This window comes from Primulina eburnea, chromosome 15, assembly GCF_022965805.1.
Source record: "Primulina eburnea isolate SZY01 chromosome 15, ASM2296580v1, whole genome shotgun sequence".
In the NCBI taxonomy this organism is placed as follows: domain Eukaryota; kingdom Viridiplantae; phylum Streptophyta; class Magnoliopsida; order Lamiales; family Gesneriaceae; genus Primulina; species Primulina eburnea.
The window spans coordinates 9,430,335-9,445,090 of record NC_133115.1 but is presented as its reverse complement, the minus strand read 5'-3'; the positions used below and the strand labels follow the sequence as shown (position 1 = coordinate 9,445,090).

General features: G+C 36.0%; 1 protein-coding gene across 1 annotated transcript; it reads right to left on the bottom strand.

Moving 5' to 3' along the window:
• Positions 1-893: 893 nt before the first annotated feature.
• Positions 894-13,825, bottom strand: LOC140813970 (uncharacterized). The gene is made up of 15 exons (XM_073172806.1): positions 13,522-13,825; positions 13,227-13,442; positions 12,305-12,847; positions 10,717-11,868; positions 10,313-10,640; positions 9,318-9,573; positions 9,014-9,230; positions 8,235-8,587; positions 7,519-8,031; positions 6,052-7,249; positions 5,546-5,899; positions 5,234-5,471; positions 1,930-4,658; positions 1,705-1,850; positions 894-1,417 (listed from the first exon to the last, which is right to left on the bottom strand). The coding sequence occupies exons 2-15, from the start codon at positions 13,311-13,313 to the stop codon at positions 1,123-1,125; spliced, it is 8,409 nt and encodes a 2,802-aa protein (XP_073028907.1). The 5' UTR covers positions 13,314-13,442; positions 13,522-13,825; the 3' UTR covers positions 894-1,122.
• Positions 13,826-14,756: the final 931 nt, after the last annotated feature.

Genomic DNA, 14,756 nt, shown 5'->3' with positions numbered 1-14,756 from the left:
CGACTATCCAGACCTTCCCTCCTTGCAAAGCTTTCCGCAACTGAGATAGTCGAGCCTTCCCTCCTTGCAAAGCTTTCCGCAGCTGAGAATATTTCGAGCTTTGTATTAGATGGTTCTTACTTTGTCTTAAATATATCACACGTGAGCCAGTGTATCTTTATAAATGAGCTCAGGTATTTAGCGTTTCCAGACGGACTCGGGTTAGGTCATCTTTAATGGATATCAAATTTGAAATGAAATGTATTAATTTTTTAATAGAAATGACACGTAGAAAATAAAATAAATAAATATAAAAATAAAAAAAAATGTTATAAGCGTGATGGTTGCAAAATAAATTTTAACTTTAATAATAGTTAGCAAAATGGCTTTTAACTTTAATTAATACATACAATATAGATATGTTGAATAATTTAAGAAATAAGATTATAATATTTATGCTTAATAAAGTAAAATTTATATTTGCAACTCTAATAATTAAATAAATTAAAATTCGCTCGATAATAACAACAAAAACACGTTTGAAGTATTCCCATCGAAACCAAAGTTGAATCGAATATTATAAAGGATTACAATCCGAACAAAGCTCTTGTTCGAAACAAGTTTCGAGAGTTTGGTATAGTAAAAATGACTCATATTTCGATACATTATGAAAAGAGCAACCGAGCAAAATATATAGCCAACATCATCATACATGCAAATCCATGATTAATTCATTCTTTGTGTCAAAAGTTGAAAATTTTCTGTTGTGAAGTTGAAAAGGAATACCGAGGATTATTTCAGTAGAAAAGTGGAGCTATGGAATCATGGTGAGATAACAAATCTGCATTTTCAATGCCAATATTTCTATTTTCCACTATTGAACGAATAGAGTCCTATTAATGATTATCAAGAAATCACAAGGAAAGAGAACTTTATACAAAATAGTAACATGCTTAAAAAGAGTATCTGCAAAGAATCCCATGATAAAATATGAGAAGCAACAGAGGCAACTGTTTATCGGCCCGAAAAGGATCAAGGCTGCCACCAAATACCATCAAACACACTGATAATTTGAAATCCAAACATCAAGGAGATAAAGCAATTGGGAATGGATAAGGGAAGATTTTACATGGCTTACTTTTTTTACCTCCTTTTCCCTTTCTTAGCCTTCTTCTTGTTGTTCTTATTTCCTTTCCCACGAGTGACAGGTTCAGTTGCCTGCTTGCTGGGCTTCTTTACATTATCAAACTCAAAATCTTTAGGTGCGTCGGAGTCTTCAAGGTGATTGTGGGAAATTTTCTCATCAATCTGTTCACCGGATACAAGAGTCGAGTTCGTGTCGAGTACAGTTGATAACAAGTCTTCTAGTCGAGGCCTTCTGGACTCTAAGCTCTTCAAAAGTTCTCCCATCACAGAAATGTCTTGACCATCCAAATTACTGCATTAATTCCAGTTCAACGTTACTGTCGTACAGAGTTCATGGCACAAAAATCAATATGCTAGCAGTGATCTCTCGAAAATTATGAAATTATGGCATTTGTTAAGAGAAATCGATTTAATTATATACTCTTCAATGCAAACATAAAAAATAATATTAAGAGTTTTGGCGCCAATGATTGTAAGTAAGACGAAAAATATAAAATATTATGGTGTGTTTACAATCTGTGTGTGATTGATTCTTTTGCTTTTTGCTATTTTTCTCGCCAATTTGATATGATAACCAACCTCGTATCTAGCATAGATGAAAGCAGATTCAATTCCTCTATCGTGTCTGTGGATTCACGCATGCTCTCATCCGTTACACTAGAAGGAGATTTCTGCTCAGTTAGCTGAAAGACCGCAGCTGCTAAGATATTTGTGTGCTCCTGTACCTGAAAATATGGCAATTTATAATATTAGACAATCCGTATCAGTCAAGAAGCTAAATGATAGAAACCATTTCAGAGCTACCTTCTTTTTCAGTGCAACATTTTCCATGTTTCCGCTATTTTCACTTCTACGAGACAGTAACATGTCAGATATGTCCGCGAGAAATCCCCATGTCATTTGCAGGTCAACCTTTGTGTTCTCTGAACTTGAGTTCGAATCTGTTTTTGGTATCATTTCTGAAGATTTCACAGCATTACTCTTACTTTGATTTTGACCAATTTGAGGAAGCCCAATGCCAGATTCAGTCACCTTATCTTCAACTGTAGTTACTCGAGCATTTGATTTTTCAGTGCTCCTCGGAAACAACATATTAAAGACGTCATTTTTGCATGAAAATAACCTGAGGTCCAGAAAAATGGCATCAGGACACACAAACTTGAAATTATGCTCTCTCAAGGTTACAATCACAACAGGATCCTGAATAGCTTTGAATGCTGCAGCAACTGTCGCTTCAGGTGAAGTATTATTCCTCTGTCCACGTAAGACAGCATCATAAAATTCTCTTCTAAGTTGGGATCTTATATCAGGCCTGTGCAACAGCCTAAATAGTATATTAAGGGGCATTTCAGAGTTTAGATACACCAAACATAGAATCACAACCAATCTTTGCACTAGCACTGGAAAATAGTAGTTGCAATCAATGTTGGAACGCCTGATCCATTCTCCAGTATCAACCACGTTTTCATAAAGAAAATGTTGAACCACACTCTTCATGAAATTAATAATGCTTTCTTGAGAAGATCCCATGTCTCTGTCTAAATTGTCTCTTGGATTAGCATCCGATTGTTGGCTTACAATCCACTCCACAAATGATGATTTTGAGGTGAAAAAACAGCCACGAGGGTGAGGTGCCAATATCAAAAGACGCTCCAAAAGATATAAGAAACATTTCGGTGATATATAGTAGCGTACCTTCCAGTTGGACATATAAGTTTCTTCAAGAGCTTTAAGAAATATATTACTAAGAGATTCTGTGGTGCTGCTTGATGGAGAATTATTTGAACTTCCTGATTGTATGATTCCATTCCCTGAAGTGGTATCAGGAAGAACTTGTGGTGCCAGATTGCTAGAGCCAGACGCCTGTGAAGATTCTGGCCTGATGATGCCACCGAGGATCTCAATGAGTGTTTTCCAATACGAGTTGTCAGGTACACTTTTAGCCATCCTCTCACAGAGATGGTGTTTTGGCTTGCCAGACCCTAGCCATATCATCAACACTTCTCCTATTTGTCTATAAGTAAGATAACAATTTGTGCTGATATTTCTAAAGATGATTTCTTCCAGTAAAGCCTTGGAAAGTTCAGTTTCCCTAAGAATGATCATGTTTGCTGATAAAGACTGTCGAGGGTCTAAAGGGAAAACAATTTCAAAGTACTTGGTAGATAGTCGTAGGAATTCCTGCAACTTCCAGTCTTCAGATTTCTTTAAGACAAGTGATTTCGACTCCATCAAGAACTTTGTTATATCATAAATGAAAGTTAGGCATATGCCTTGGCAGTATATGGACGAGGGCTTCATCGCAAAAAATGACTTAAGTGCCTCCAATACCCGAAGTCCAACTGAAACTAACTCTTGGCGCCAGTATATTTGAGCTGCTGACACAAAATGATGAGCATGAAGACTCACCAACTTTCTCTTCCGGTGAATAAACGACTTATTCACATTTTCAACCCATTTAGCATCAGGGTTCATCAAAAGACAGGCTACAGTTGAGTCTTGTGACCACCTCACACCAAAATAATGCAAACAGAACTCTATTGTACCTTTGAATTTGTGGGTATCGCCTCTTTCAAGATAACCAAGACATTCTATGATCTCCAAACTGTTTACCTTGTACAAGTCCCAAATATAAACAAGGCTTCTGACAGAGACCTGGTTCCTCAAAATTTTTTCCTCAGAGTAACCTTTTAGATCATCGGGCAATTCATGATCCAATTCATATTTTGCCACATGGATTTGAAAATGCACATCTAGTAGTTTTCTAACACACAGAATTTCTCCTGTGCGTCTTTCACCTCGTTTTGAAGCAATGTAACTTTGCATCAACTCAGCCAAGTTCATACTCTCATGTGACAGAATTTTGACCTCTGCACAAATGGATGCATGAAAATTTCCTGAAACCTTCTTAGAAGAGGACATCAATTTACCTAAGAGTTCGTCCTTATGAGGAAATGACTTCAAAGGCCAACCTTGAGTTGTTGACACCCATATAGAGTTTGAAATTACATAAGAAAGGATGAGCATGGAGGCTTCGGCGAAACACCCAGCCTTCATGAGCAGATCAATCTCATTAAGAATATCTCCCATCAGCTTTGCCACATCTGCTGCCTCCTTGAAGTTTCCAGACTCTTTCTCCAAACTTAGAAGCGCTTCAAGGCACTCTAAAGACCTCAAGATACTGCGTTTGGATTCCATAGTACCAAAAGCTCGGACAAATTTCATAAACAATACATTATTCTTTGTGCTGTGGTACTCCAAAGCACCGCTTTTCAAGAACTCCTGCTCAACTTGGTCAATCTCCCTTAGTTTTGTCATAATTTCAGTATTACAAGGTGCCTGCTGTTTCCAGAACTCTATATATTGTAAACCCATATCAAAAAGTTTTCCTTTGGTGCAAGCTGACAGGCACTCCATGAAAAAATTTCCCTTGGCGTACACATCTGCTGCAGTTTTGTAGCAACCAGCTAATGTGAAACATTCACCGGCTTTTCTTAACTCCGATGCACCACATTCTTGGAGGTAAATCATTCCTGGAGCATAGATTTTTAATATACATCATAAAAGCAAAGCTTCAACCCAAAACAAAAAACAAAAAGAAAATCATTTGACACAGTAAAAATGTCGATAAGAAAAACCATGCTAAACGGGAGTCCAATAAATTTCAGATCAAAACAACTTCAGCATCTCCCCACCACAAAGTTTCAATAGCTTACAGAATTTAATTCAATTCACATATCAAAAAGGTACACACAACTGCACATGATTTTCCTGACTGAGAATCCTAAGGTTAAGTCATATGTGCAAATAGCATAACCAACAATAAAAATAAAGGGGGACTGACATCAACAAGAATTATTTAATTTCACCAATACTTATCTATGCCATAGCTCAGAGCATCGCTGCTCAAGGTAAAAAAATATGAAGTATATTGACAGAAAAAGTTGGTTCATGCAGAAATGGAATAACACCTGATGTCTAGAGATTCTTTTTTCCAATTTCAAGGACCAGAATGGGAAATGCAACAAAACAAACGGAGACTGCTTCGCTAAAACTATATTACAAGTTAGATCTGATAGATTATATGCCATATTAAGCTCGATCATACCCGCTCTTTCGTATTCCTCCAAATCACAGAAACATTCAGCGGCAGAAACTGCTCTCCCAATAGAATTAAATAATTCTGCAGCCTCTCTAATCATTATTCGTGACTCACTGGGACTTGAAATTCGAATATGATCAGCAGATGCTCTAAGCCCAGAAGCCTTGGCCCTTTTCTCCCATGTTGCTTCTCCAGCTCTTTCAAAGCACAGGGTTGCCATCTCATAGTTTTTCACCCAAAAGAGCTACAAAAGCACATTGTATCAAATTAACAGTATAATGGAATACAAAACAAAAACAAAGTTAAGAGCAGCCTAACCTTGATTCCTTGTGATTTCCACTCCTCTGGGCTGCTCGCCCTTTGCATTCCTTCTGCGAGAGAATCGTCTAGTTTTCTGACCTGCACGAGTCCGAATCTCTGCCAGTAGTCAAGCATAGGTTTGGAGAACTCTGCATTATTTTCGCAGATCCATAATCTTTGTCTTGTTCGTGTAATTGCCACATATAGTTGTTTCAGTTCGGAACATAAGATACTATGTTTCGAATGGCTAAAACATGGGAATGACTTTGAAAAGTTTGGATCAAACAGATCCTTTTGCTTCAAGAACTCGTACAATACTCTCCATTGATTACTTAGAGGTGAAGAGCCGAAAAAGTTATACAGCAGCACGTCCTAGCATTCAAGATTAAAGAATAAAATGAATGAGGGGAAAAAAAAAGAAAGACTGACTAATGAAGAGCATCCACCTCAATAACCTCAAGCCACGGCTTCCCAATTCCACACCATTTTTCATGGAGTTCAAACATAATTATTATATTGATTACCTGAAATTCAAGGCCCTTGCACTCTACTACAGTGAGCACGAGAGCCTGACGGCCAATATATTTTAAAATTTCCTTTCTGGCAGAGTCATCACGAACCAGTATGACTTGTTCAGCACCAAAACCTACCCATTTCCCACTCTCATTTCTGCTGCATCCAAAAATTGTTATGATTGAGTTTTCATCGCTGCCAGGCTCTAGTACAACTGGTGACTCTCCATATATAAAACTTGTCTCAGGAGACAACGCATCAACAGATAGTGGGAAAAAATGGTAAAGGAGATCAACAACACTCTGCGCTAATCTGAGCACACCAGTATGAGTGCGAAAATTCTGGCACATTCTAAAAATATCTGATATAAGTCCTTTATCCCCTCTTCCAGCAGATGCAAAATTTTCGGATTTCATGACAAATTCATTATAAAACAAGGATCTTATATCTTCAAACCTAAAGTCAATCCCTCTGGCAATTGTTTGAGCTGTATCGCCAGAAAAAACAAATCCTTCATCAATATTTTTGCAGATATGTCTGAAAAGAGCGATTTGCCTCATGTTAAGGTCTTGCACTTCATCAATGTAAACAAAATCCATTTTGTCACCTGCTAAATTCTCCTTGCTTAGCCGAAGGTGTATGTCAATTACAAAATCGGCAACATCAAACTCACCGCGCTCCATCTTCATTTTCTCGTAGTCCTGATATATATCATAAATCACCTCCCTCTTCTCGCCATTTAAAGTGGATACCCTGCTCTCAGATAATGAAACATAGTCCTGCCTGTTTCTCTTAACATCACATGCTTCACCTGCCTGTAGACCACCTTTTATATGAGACATAATCTCAGTAAACACTCGAGAAGGGTCGAAGTTTTTTGTCAACTTCGTATTGAAATGAGGCCAATAGAAGGACGAGAAACGGTCAAACGTAACCTCGTTTTTCCTCATGAAAGTTTGGAGAGCAACAGATCTGAAACTTCTACCTTCACATTGAGAGGAGTTTCCGACATCATGAAATCTCTCAAAGTATGAATTACCCAGAGTACCATCAAGCATCATTAAAAATTTATGAAATGTGATGATAAGCGGGTACTTTTCAGGTTGAATGCCAACAAATGTGTCCGGAATATCTTTAAATTCGGTCATTTCTTCTATATCATCAGTGTCGGTGAAACTGCTGCTGGCTGAGAAGTCTTTGGTAGCAAAGCTATGTGCAAATAAATATCAGAAATATGTTAACTACTTGCATGGATGTCGTAATGATTAAAGCATTGAAAAGCATGCAAATAATTACAAAAAATGCCGTGGAAACACATAGTAGATCATGCAGTTCGCGCAGAATAATGATTATAAACTTCGATGTGATGTAAAGCCAACCGAAAACAAAAGCACTCGGCGTTTGGATTAGATGGAATTTACAGAAATATGAATAAAAGGAAAACACAATGACAAAGCCAAATACTGAACACTATACACCTTTTGAGCAGAGACACATGTCGTTTGACTGCATGACAAAGTTTTGGACTCACGGTGACAAATAATTGGCGCAAGATAGATGGACCTCGGCAGTGAATGTTATCATCACTATCACGTGCAGATATCTTGTTCGGTGTTGCTATAGATTCCCCTGAAGCAATGCAGTACTGCTGTAGCTTCTGGAACAGCTTCATAGTCAAAACAGTTGTCTTCCCAGTGCCAGATCTACCTAATATGAAGCTACTTCTAGGAAATATTATTATCTCTCGCTCTTCTTCAGTGACCTCAAAAGGGAGTTCAACTTCTCTACCCTCGTGGTCAGAAAGCAAATGATTCACAGTACCAGAAGACAGGGAGTAAAATTTCATTAAAAGTAAGCTTTCACTCACTCTGGAATTTTCAACATAATTTCTACTGTCAGCGGCCGAATTTATGCTGGATTTGGTATCATCAAGAATCTTAAATCGAACAATAACATCAGAACTGGACCAAATCTTTGGAACCTCCAAATTTCTAAAACAAAAGTGAATTTTGTAGAGTTAGTTTAGTTTATGAAAATTTCGAAAAACAGGACTAACAGGTGATATTACAAACAAATCCTACAAGATTGATTTAGAAACTGACCTAGCACAAGGTTTCCATTTCTAGTACAAAAGATTAGGCAGATCAGAGAACATAAATATCAAACTAAACAAAATACAAACAAAAGAACATACCCCTCTATGCATTTCTCCTTGCAGCGAATAATAAAATCATCTGTCAGCATGGCAAATATGCTATCAAGTCGTTTCAACAATTTTGGGATCTCCACATGAGGCAACACGTCCCAAACTTTCAAAAATTGTGTCCATGTTGTGTCTTTCATTATATCAATGGAGCACAAAACATAATATTCCTCAACTTTGAATTGTTTCACAACATATGAAGAGCTCTGACATTTCAAATCCACATCAATTTTCTTGGGTCGCCACCCGCTGGAAAGTTTAAGCAATATGTTTAAGACCAACTTCTTTATGTGGGATGCTCTCAGTTTTCCAAAAGATTTTCGGAAATTATCACTAAATGTTACCTGAAGGAATGGAAGATAAAGAAAGCATCACAAAAGAATCTTTCTCAGTGGTATAATTTGTTTTCTTATACTAAATCAGTATTAAAACATATCAATGTAGAAAATGGTGTGAAAAGCAAAATTTTAGTTTGTAGACCAGAAATAAGAAAACAACCAAATTATATCAATACACTAATATACCACCAATGGAATTAAATTTACAATGATTAATGCAGAGATAACTGACCAGGCAACAGAGAGGCATTAGCATAATTTCTACATATCATGCATCAATTTAACCCCTATGAATAGATCTTATGCAATTAACAAAAACTGGACAAAAAGAATTTCAGATGATATAAAATCCTTTGGCCTGCCAGAATTAACAGATGAAATGTTCATGTCACACCATACACACTGAAAATAGCAGCCGATGACAAATAGTACCTTCCATCTTGCATATTTGAAAACTATACTCTCCCCGTTGAGTAGATCTTCAAGTTCGTCTAGCTCTTTCTTTACAGTTATAATAGTTTTATCAATGTCATAATCATCATTCGCTGTAAAGAAACACTGACGACGCTGTGCATCACGTATCAATGTTTCCCAAACTGAATCAACTTTACTCAAAGTTCCTTCATTTCCTAAGATCCAGAGACAGTGACTAAAAGAAATAGAACCCATGTGAATCAAATTTATAATCAAACAAGATATCACTAAAAACTAAGAGAAACTTTGCTTGATCACATACCGAGCTCTTGTCAGGGCGACATTGATTCTCTGTGGATTAGACAAAAATCCGATGGACCCATTTCTATTAGACCTTACCGTTGATATGATAACAATATCTTCTTCTCCACCTTGAAACCCATCGATGGACCTCACCTTAACCATAAACCCGTGAAGGTTTTCATAATTCTGTTTAATCTTATCATGAATCGCGGCAACTTGAGCAGCATAGGGAGATATCACACCAATGCTGAGTTTCTCTTTTGAGCCATTCCACGCTATTAATACATAGACAGACAGCTTAGTATGAAAATACGTATCAAAGGATGGATGGCCACGGGAGAAAGTAGCAACCCCCAGGACCCTTCACCCTAAAAAAATCCCAAATATTTAAATACTAATAATTAAAAGCAAGGATCAATTGATAACAGTAAGTTGACTGTCCATAGGCACTCAAGGAGTCCAGTGCATGTCATTTTTTATGCAAAAGAGCAAATGTAGAATGGAGTACGGAGGTTAAAGAGAGGTAGACTTAACATGACAAACATTTTCTTATTTTCCTCCCATGTGCCTCGACTCTTGAGTATAAAATTAGTTTCTGATCATGGATGTTCTTCAACACGAACAACATTAAGATCAATCCATTAAAATGATAAGTTCAAGTTAATATGGTTAGATAATTTGCACTCAGGGATGTGGGACCCTAATTGACAATGTGTGCATGCATGATTTTTCAATTGTAATCAAATCATGTTGGTAATTAGAATATTCGGAAAGTCTTTGAACTATCTTTTAGTTAACTTTTATGTACTTATAATCCTTAAAAGAAAAAAAAGTGTATTTTATGATCCTCTAATTTCTTTGAAAACAAAAGAAAACATTATTTTTCCACGTAAAGGAAAATTCGCAAACAGATTGCTCTGAATGTATAAAGCATAAAGAGATTATACAAACCACCAGAGAACAATTATATGCGTAGAAATATTTCTTTCACATATCCTTGGGACTTTAACACACCTTTGAAGAGTTTCTGCACAATCTTCAATGTCACAGCTACCTCGACCATGTTTCTTCTGCTGTGTCCAACATCATCCACCTCTTCTTTCCCACCAAGAATATTTATGAAAGAATATGGACCAAACATTTTTCCATGAAGATAGCATCTTTGATAGCCCTCGTTCTGGACACTAGGTGCATCTAATATTTGGTTGTCATAGAAATTTGAATTTGGAAACTGACTTATTGCTGGATGCATTCTGTATTGCATATTAAGGAGATGCTTAGAGTGACCTAGTGAGCTCAACCTTTCAAATAGACTTTTTCCAAAGCCAGCTTCTTTGGAGAGCTGTAAACATGTTATGGAAAAAAAAACCATTAGGCTTGCTTTCCCATGAGATACTAAGGTAAGTAACCAAACTAACCTTGCTAATAATTGTTGCTGGTAATTGCCATTCATCGCCAACCAGAATAAAATGCCTCACATCTGGAATCTGAAGAGCTATAACTGATTCACTCTCCTTCACCTGAGCAGCCTCATCGATGACCACTACATTAAGTGGTTCCATATCCACCATGTGTAGCCTGTATGAGGATGAAGTTGTGCAAAATATTAAAGAAGCCTTCTGAAAACAAAAGTCTGAAATCTTAGTTTTACTCGTCACAGGTGGAAGGTCGAGTTTTGTTAGAGAAGACTGAAGAGATTTTAGAGTAGATAAGCACTCATTTCTCATATACAAAAAGGATGACTCAGAACAAATCATTGCCTGACTTGAAAGTAAAATCTCCAATTCATCAGATGTCAAGCTGTCTTCAAACAACAATGTTTCGATTGAGTCGAGAAGGGGCATGAGTTGGACAACATTCTGAAAGTTCTGCCAAAGAATTCTAGGTAAATGAGTGATAAATGTTAACAAGGATTCTCTGAGCGGATTTGCAATGTGTTTAAACCGATCTCTAGCATACTCCAAACTTGTTTTGAACTCAGATTGCGGAATTTCACCTTCATGATTTTCTCTGACTTTGCTTTGCTCGTTAGCAACATATATGTGATATTGAGAAACATAATTTTCAAGAAAATCAAGCATCGAACTGATCCAGTGCTTCAAACCAGTTAGTGGTACCAAACATTCTATAAGCTTATCAACACGATAATCGAGGAAAATTTCCTCAATGTTAGAGTCAACATTCAGACGATCCTTATTCCCAAATATGAGCATGTCTCCTAAAGGACAAGACAAAAACATCTCATGTTCATCTTGAAATGAATCTCTCAATAAGCTTATGACGCGAGAAGCTAGTTCGGTGATTGCAACATTTGTTGGGGCACAGATGAGAGTTCTGACTTTCATTCTTAAGAGATTATGAAGCAAAACACTTACGGTTCTCGTCTTTCCAGTCCCAGGTGGACCCCATATGAGTTCCACAGAAGCCTTGTGGTTACATCCAGTTCTAACTAGAGAGGCCAAAATTGCACTGTTTTGTGATTCATTTAACCGGGAAGATATGGTTGATTCAAATTTTACCTCCCTTTGACTATGGAAGCCGATTGGGCAAGATTCACAATTGTCCTCATCCTGTTGCATACATAAACATCAAATCTAAGCAATTCGGTTTTAAGAAACACAAATTTCACATCAAACAAAACCCACGTGGATGTCTGAATTTACGTTAAAATGAAAAATTCTCATCCTGCAGGCATAAAAAAATTTAACAAAACATTGTTCAAGCGAACACTTTGCATAACCTTCAGAGATCTTCTTTCAAATTTAAATCTATGTTTTACGAATAGAATAAAGACAGTATTTCAAGATTCGACATATATACATACACAACCACACACATTATGTAATTTCAGCAGTGGAAGAAATTTTTGAAAAATGACAAACTAAATCAAATAACAGACACAAAGCTGGGGCGATATGGAGATAGCAAGGATCAGTAATGTTGTTTTGACCATACGTATCTTTGTTTGCAATGTATTTGATCCCTTCAAATCAGCAAGTAACTTACCAACTCATTCTTGCACAAGACTTTCTCAATAATCCTCAGATTTTTACGCATTCGCAAAGCATTCCATATTCTTCTGTTTGTTGCCATGTTCGTTAAGTAAACAACATAAAATGATTTGCTTTGCATCTCTCCAACATCAATGCTTATCGCCACTTTCACTTTGAAACCAGTGGATGAATAGTTATCTCCGTTCTCATCCTCTGATATATTTGTCACATATGCAAGAACAAATTTCCAACCAACACGACCAAGGTCAGAATCAGATTCAGGTTTCAAATCTGACAGCAGTAAAATGTCACCAGGCGAGGTTCTGTAAGGCTCCCTCCCGCGGAGGGTTATCCTGTTTCTCCAGCAATCGACCTGAACAGAAAGCAAAAGTTTTCCATGCATTGACTCTGTTAGAGAAGCCACTTCAGCAAATGGAGCTTTGTAAACTGTTTCCATGGCCGAAGCAAGTTCAGCTCGGGTTTCTTCCAGTAATGGGAAGACATAAGAACCAAGATATTGATCAACGCTTTCAAATGATTGAGGAATTTTCTCCACCTAAATGGCAAGCATAAAATGTATTTGAGAAATAACGAACGAGAATGTTATAAATTTCAAAGAAACAAAAATAGATAGCGAGTTGGATAATAATGACTTTCACACCCCTAAAAGCTAATTCCAAACATTCAAATCTCTTAATTTCATTTGAACATCTACTCTCACGCGATGCACGCAAAAGCACAGCCATGTTAAAAGAAAAGGCACCCAAATGATAGTTACTCCAAAAATCTATCAAAGAAAAAAAGAACTTCCTGTATCGGTATCTGAAAGAGAATCAATAGCAACGAACCGACTCCAAACCATACCGACAAAAAAAAGTTACTCCGACTCTCTGAACACTTGATGAACAACGTTATAAAATGAATGAAACAAAGACCTGATTTTTATACAGATTCTCATCAAATATTTCTTCAAGAGACCATGAAAGCACCAAATCAATGAACTCATCTTTCCTTCCCTCCATCGTCCTGCTGCTGCACTGATCACTTTCTTCTTCCCAATATGCTTTTGATCAAAAACTCCGGAAAACAGAGACCATCCGAGACAAAATCACTTCAAAATTGTTCCATGCATGAAGATTCAAGTCCAATACCTAGAGTGGGGTACAATAAATAAAAAAGCTTAACAGGGAAGTTTTCTTGAAGACGAAGGAAAATGGAAAGAAAACGCACCAGGAAATCTTCCGTACAGAGCACTGTCAGCAAACCCCACTAAAGCCTACCCAAAGACTAAGAATTTAAAGATTAAAGGAGCGATTTTGGTACGACGAAAGCTCATGAACAGTATATGAACAAGTGATTTCACTTATGAAAGAAAAAAAAGCATTGGTATTATCATAGTACTATGACAAACAACATTGGGAGAAGGGAAAAAGTTGGAAAACGAAAGGTTTCTTTTCATGTTGACTGCTGCTATTCCAAGTCGTTTCATTTGCCAATAACTCGTATGATCGACGCCTCTTCTTTCTTTGGTTACCACCATTTGCGTTCTGAGCTACTGGAATACTACGTTTACAAATACTGAGAGATCATATATTATATGTATTTATTCACATGTGTGTGTGTGTGTTTTTGGTATTTGTGAGTGTTTTGCTATAGGTAAATTAGAAATTGTTTGTTTATATATTTGGGAACAAAAATAATTAAAATAACGATTTTGGCTTATTCACTATTAATAACATTTTTTTTATGTGTAGCAAGATAAATTTGTTTTAATTATTTTGGATTGTAATTCTAATTTCAATAAATTATATTAATTCATTGAGATGAGAAAAATGAAAATAAGATGTGTATATCAGGATGTTTTATTAATTTTATTTATTTTAAAAATATATATATGTTGCGTAGTTATCATGGAATTCGATATATATTTTTATCATAAAAATAATTATTTTAACTAATTATTATTGTTAATAAATTTATAAATTATTTTTATTAGTTGTATTAATATCAAATTATGTGTAACAAGATAAATTTTTTTAAAATTATACTAATTTATTGAGATGAGAAAATTGGAAATAATATGTATATTAGGATGAGTTATTAATGTTATTTATTTTTTAAAATACATATGTTATGTATTTATAATGAAATATAGTTGAATACTTAATATAGCCTAAAAAGTACTTAATTTGATATAGACAGCAACTCATTCATCCACGTCGATAATCAAATTTGACGAGAAAATACTCAATTTTCTTGTGGGCATCATAAATGAAGGAAATTTGTGTTGGTATTGCCAGATAATTAATATGCATTAGAATGTATGTTTAATGTTATTTATAGATTTAAATAAACATATTGCGTAATTATCATGGAATACAGTTAAATACTTAATTCGGCTTAAAAAGTACTTAATTTGATTTAACATATATCTGATTTTTGTCATGTTAATTCAGCCTAAAAAG